Source organism: Aristolochia californica, unplaced genomic scaffold, assembly GCF_029961685.1.
Source record: "Aristolochia californica isolate CCGP_79_NKW_82.1479 unplaced genomic scaffold, dmAriCali1.0.hap1 SCAF_5, whole genome shotgun sequence".
Lineage (NCBI taxonomy): Eukaryota > Viridiplantae > Streptophyta > Magnoliopsida > Piperales > Aristolochiaceae > Aristolochia > Aristolochia californica.
Window position 1 is genome coordinate 42,843,080 of NW_027182214.1, and position 5,978 is coordinate 42,849,057.

Below are 5,978 nucleotides of genomic sequence, written 5' to 3' on the forward strand. Positions count from 1 at the left end.
ACAGTAAGCTTCGCGTTTTTAAATGGAAGATGTAAAAATCAAACTCGAGGATGGGAACAAGAACAGGAGGAGAAAGGGTCTCGTCTTTATGTAACATGCAAGAAATCGAAAACCAAAGAATAAGGGTTTTCAGTAAAAGTCTTGTTACTAAAGAATCCATTCCACCTAACTAATAAAAACGACATTGCAGCAGAGTTGTGAATCCCTTTATAAGTGTGAGTTCGCCGGTCATTCGAATACGGAGACGAAGTCAAGACCTGGGGACGACGAGTTCAGAAAGAGAGAGAGAGAGAGAATCGAAAAATGGAGGCCTGGGTTCGCGCTCTGCTTCTCGCCCTCTGCTTCGCCCTTCCTACTCTCGCGGAATGCGGCGTTCGACATTACAAGTTCAATGTAAGTACTGCAAGTATTCGATCTCTGCTTCTTCTTCTTCTTCTTCTTCTTCTTCTTTTTTCTTTTGCTGTGTTCTTGCATTTTCCTGAGCTTAATCTATATCGTAAACCGGAAATTAAGAAACATTATGAAACGGAATTCATTTGGGTGCAGGTGGTGATGAAGAACCACTCGCGACTGTGTTCGACGAAGCCCATTGTCACCGTAAACGGCCAATTCCCGGGGCCAACTGTGTACGCGAGGGAGGGCGATAACGTGCTCGTCAAAGTCGTCAACCACGTCAAGTACAACGTAACGATTCACTGGTAAAACTCTTTCCTTTCCTCGTTCCGGTCTAGTAAGCCCCTGAACCCGGTCTATTACATGATGCCAATACGTTCTCGTGTGAGCCATCTTCACCATGAAGTAAGGTTCGTGGTTAGTGGTGTCTTCCATGGACCCTGTGTCACGGAGGCCAGTACAGGTCAGGTCCGGCCACGGACTAAGACGTCCCACCCAACTCTAATAACGTTGGTCTATCACTTCCAATAACAAAATTAATAATACTAGTAGGAGTTGAACAAAACCCATACGTCTTCAGTGAAATGGGGAATTACGGAACTATCTTCAACCATATGTGGGCCCATTGATAGTTTTGTGAGACCTATTTCGATCAATGGGCCCAGTGACTGTACCTAAACTCTTCTAGAAAGCAATACTCGTGACAAAGACTCATTTTTCCTTAATTCGTTATCGGATTTTTAGCAGTAGAAATAATAGGAAATTTTTTAAAAAATAATTCTTATTTTTTTAATAAATAATATTTTGTAAAAGAAATTGGTGGTGGTTACAGGCATGGAATCCGGCAACTCAGAACGGGTTGGTCCGATGGGCCGGCTTATATCACTCAGTGCCCGATTCAGCCCGAGCGGAGCTTCGTCTACAACTTCACAATCACGGGCCAGAGAGGCACGCTTTTGTGGCACGCTCACATCCTCTGGCTCAGAGCTACCGTCCATGGCGCCATTGTCATCCTTCCCAAGCTCAAAGTTCCCTATGTTCCTTATCCCTTCCCAACTCCACAAAAAGAACGTGTTATCGTACTGGGTGAGATCAACTCTTCTTCTTCTTCTTCTTCTGCTTCTTCTTCGACTTCGATTTTGATGTTACTGTTTCTGATAATTGGTTTCTCCGATTCGTTGGGTTCAGCTGAATGGTGGAAGGCAGATACGGAGAATGTTATTAATCAGGCGATGCAGCTGGGTATCGCCCCCAACGTCTCAGATGCCCACACCATTAATGGTCACCCTGGTCCCGTCGCCAATTGCTCTAGCCAAAGTATAATATCGATTTCTTTGGGTTGATTGTGTTCGATTAGATTTCATCTTTGTAGTTAGCTTATCTTGGATTTTGCGATGTTTACAGAGGCGTATACATTGAAGGTGGAGAACGGGAAGACGTACTTGCTCCGTCTGATCAACGCTGCCCTCAATGAGGAGCTCTTCTTTAAAATCGCCGGCCACCAGATGACCGTGGTGGAAGTCGACGCCACCTACGTCAAGCCCTTCACCACCGACACTGTCCTCATTGCCCCAGGCCAAACCACCAACGTTATCCTGAAGGCAGACAAAAACTCCGGCAGCTACGTCCTCGCCGCCTCCACTTTCATGGACACCCCGATAGTCGCCATCGATAATCAGACAGCCACAGGCTTCCTGCACTACAACGGCACCCTCGCCTCCTCTCTCACCACTTTCACCAAGACTCCCCCGCAGAACGCCACCCCCGTCGCCAACAACTTCACCTCCGCCCTCCGCAGCCTCAACTCCAATAAGTACCCGGCGAAGGTCCCCTTGACCGTCGATCACTCGCTTCTCTTCGCCATCGGCCTTGGCGTCAACCCTTGTGCCACCTGTAACAACGGCAGCCGAGTGGTGGCGGACATCAACAACGTCAGCTTCGTCATGCCCACCACGGCTCTCCTTCAAGCCCATTACCTAAACATCAACGGCGTCTTCACCGATGACTTCCCTGCCAATCCTCCGATTAAGTTCAACTACACCGGCAACTTGACGACCACGAATCTCGCCACCCAGAACGGAACGAGGCTTTACAGACTTAAGTACAACTCAACCGTGCAAGTTGTGTTGCAGGACACTGGGCTGATAGCTCCAGAGAACCATCCCATCCACCTCCACGGATTCAACTTCTTTGCTGTTGGCAAGGGAATAGGGAACTACAACCCCAAGACTGATCCGGCAAACTTCAATCTAGTCGACCCTGTTGAGAGAAACACAATCGGGGTCCCTTCAGGCGGATGGATCGCCATTAGATTCATAGCAAATAACCCAGGTGAGTCCCATTTCATGATAATTTGCTCTCCAACTGATGAGTTGTCCTTTCATTGTCGCTGAAACATTCCTCTCCGGGAATTCTTCCATGATCTGCTTGCAGGGGTCTGGTTCATGCACTGTCACCTGGAAGTGCACACAACATGGGGTCTGAAAATGGCGTTTGTCGTGGACAACGGTAAAGGGCCAAACGAATCACTACTGCCGCCTCCCAAGGATCTTCCCAAATGCTAGACTGCTCAGAGAGCGACCCAAGACTCCATTGTTGTCCTGCAAACAAGAAGAAGAGACGGAAGCTAATTAAAAACCAGAGACGTGGTGCGATTTTTTGGTGTTGAGAACAGATATTGTTGAGACGAAGACAAATCAATACCGAAAGAGCGTTGTAAGATCTGCTGCAGCTTCGTTATCATTTTTTTGTATTGACGTTTATGTTTTCCTTGTGTAAATTTATATTTGCATAAATGAGATCCTCAACCAAGTGTTCAATAACTCATTTGCACCTGAACTGTAACTCTAGAAACAACTGGGACATCATCGGGGTTGGGAGTCCTATGAGATTTTAATGAGAAAGTTTTATTCACCATTATTATAACTTAACATTACAAAGGTATTTGTATACAAAATGATAACAAAATAATAGTATTTCTGGATCGGTGATCCATCAGTTCCAGCTAATGGAAGCCTTATCTGTAGTCTTCTGTTTCAGTGTCGTTCGAACAAACATGAAGTTTGGAGCAAAAAAATTCAAAGAAAGAGCGTGGAATACTTTTGGTAAAAATATCGACAATCTGCAGGTGAGAAGGCACGCATTGCGTGTGAAGTTTGTCAGCAACAACAAACTCTCGAAGGAAATGATAATCTAACTCAACATGTTTGACACGCTTGTGAAAAACAAGATTGGAGTTGAGAAAGATTGCATTGTTGTTGTCACATAAAAGAAGTAGATGTGAAATAAAAATATGTAGATCGCAAAGGAAATGCATAAGCCAAATAAATTCAGCTGCAGTGTACGTAAGAGCATGATACTCATATTCACAACTGGAACATGATACTGTAAGTTACTTTTTAGCCATCCAAGAAATCAAATTGTCTCCCAGATAATAGGAGTAGCTAGAGGTGGAGTGATGAGTATCAGGACAACCAACTCAATCAACATCAGAGTAAGCAACGAGAGCACCAAGAGTAGCAGATTGGTGTCTTTGACATAGTGAAGAATACGATTAACAACAAGAAAATTATCTTTAGTGGGAGCATGCAGAAATTGGTTAACAGAGTTAACCGCATAGGCTATGTCAGGGCGAGTGATGGTCAAGTATTGAATGGCGCCAACGAGAGACTTGTGAAGAGTAGGATTTGTAAATAGAGAACCATCAACGGACAGAAGTTGCGAAATGACAATAGGTGTAGGAACGGTTTGCTATCAAGTAATTGAGCTTGAGTAAGAATATCATGTACATATTTTAGTTGACTGATAAATAATCCATCAGTATTTGGCGAAACTTCAAGGCCAAGAAAGTAACTGAGCAGATCCAAATCTTTTGTTGCAAGCTCAGAATTAAACTCATGAGTGAACCTGGTGATAAGAATTGTGTTGTTATCGGTAATAATTATGTCATCAATATAAAAGAGTAGATATATAGTGTATAAATGTTTATGAAAGACAAACAGAGAAGTGTCAACACGATTGCAAGAGAATCCAAATTGAGTTATAAAGGAGCCGAAGCACTGGAGCCAGGCATGAGGAGCTTGTTTGAGACCATAGAGAGCTTTCTGCAACTCACAAACTTGATGAGGAAATGAGGGTCAATGTACCCAGGAGGTTGTTCCATATAAATATTTTTAGTGAGGGTACCATTGAGGAACACATTTTTGACATCAAGTTGGTGAAGAGGTCATTCGTTGGTCACAACAATAGAGAGCACAACTCGAACAATAGTAGCTTTTACCACATGGCTCAAAATTTCAATGTAGTCAAAACCAGGGACCTGAGTGTAGCCCTTGGCAACAAGACGTGCTTTGAGACATTCAATGGATCCATTAGGCATGTATTTGGTCTGAAACACCCATATGGAGCTCACAATATTGGTGTTGGCAGGTCAAGGGACTAAAATCTAGGTTTGATTATTTCATAGAGTTTGACCTTATCTATGACAGCAAGCAAAGCGGGATTCTTAGCGGTAGATTTGAATCCTTTAGGTGCATTAGAGATATGGAGAGCGAAGAGAAGTTCAGAGGAGCCCACAATATCGAGGTTGGCTGGATGACATGGTTTGAAAATATCAGTTTTACCTTGTGTAAGCATAGGGTGAGAACCCAACGGTAGTGTAGAGAGTGGAGCAGGAGTAGAAGAAGTGATTCGTGTCTCAGTAGGTTCGGGACTGGAAATTTAGTGAGGTGAGGAGGGACTTGTAAAATAATCAGTGGCTTGCATTAGGGGTGACTTCGAACCAAGCTGGTTCACAAGTGGCTCAAGGTCAGCTCAGTGCCGGCTCGGTTCGATTCGTTATCTATTGAGCTCGAGCTCTGAAATTGGCTCGTTTACCTTAATGAGTCGTGCTCGACAAAAGCCAGGTTCGGTTCGTTGGCTCACGAGCCGGCTCGAGGTGAGTCGGGATCGGTATCGGGATGGGAGCGGGGGAGAGTGAGCAAGAGCGAGGGGGGGAAAAACTTTCCTCCCCTCGCCATTGTTGAGCCCCTCCCGTCGGCTGTTGTAGCCATCTCTACCGCCGTCGACAGCTGCTCGTCGGCCGCCTCTGTGGCCATCCGTTCGATTTCTTCCTTTCCTTGTCGTCGCCTTTGTTTCCGTCGTCGCCGCCATCGCAGCCGTCATCCCCGACGACAGGTCCTCCCCGACATCGTAACCCCCTTCCCTACACGTCGACTCAGTAGAAAACCTGAACCAGTAAGTTCAGGGGAGAAATAATCTCCCCCCTCCCCGCGCAAAGATGATTTCGTACGAGCGAGATCACAAAATAAAAAAATAAAAAAAACTTTTTCCTTAAACTCTCCTTTCTCATAGCTCTTGAAATAATTAAAAATACATTTTATAGAAATACGTTTCTATGAACTATTAGTGTCTCATTTTTTTTAAAACATTTTTCTAATTGAAAATTCTTATTAAGAATTATATAATTTTCTAAGTAAGATTTTCCTACCAAGATGGGGTAGAAAACTGTATAGAAAATTTTTGAATATGTATTTAAATGTTGATGCTGTAATACTTTTAATATGAAGCAATTTTTATTGCAATTT

The 5,978-nt window shown here is 44.1% G+C and overlaps 1 protein-coding gene across 1 annotated transcript; it reads left to right on the top strand.

Moving 5' to 3' along the window:
- The first annotated feature begins 251 nt into the window (after window positions 1-251).
- On the top strand, window positions 252-3,215 carry LOC137965578 (laccase-4-like). Its single transcript, XM_068811845.1, has 6 exons — window positions 252-393; window positions 547-698; window positions 1,226-1,479; window positions 1,582-1,710; window positions 1,798-2,724; window positions 2,827-3,215. The coding sequence occupies exons 1-6, from the start codon at window positions 304-306 to the stop codon at window positions 2,955-2,957; spliced, it is 1,683 nt and encodes a 560-aa protein (XP_068667946.1). The 5' UTR covers window positions 252-303; the 3' UTR covers window positions 2,958-3,215.
- The last annotated feature ends 2,763 nt before the right edge of the window (window positions 3,216-5,978 follow it).

Coding starts and splice junctions, on each gene's coding strand:
- LOC137965578 (XM_068811845.1), top strand. CDS start 304: ATGGAGGCCTGGGTTCGCGCTCTGCTTCTCGCCCTCTGCTTCGCCCTT. Junction 394..546: donor TTCGACATTACAAGTTCAAT/GTAAGTACTGCA, acceptor ATTTGGGTGCAG/GTGGTGATGAAGAACCACTC. Junction 699..1,225: donor TACAACGTAACGATTCACTG/GTAAAACTCTTT, acceptor TGGTGGTTACAG/GCATGGAATCCGGCAACTCA.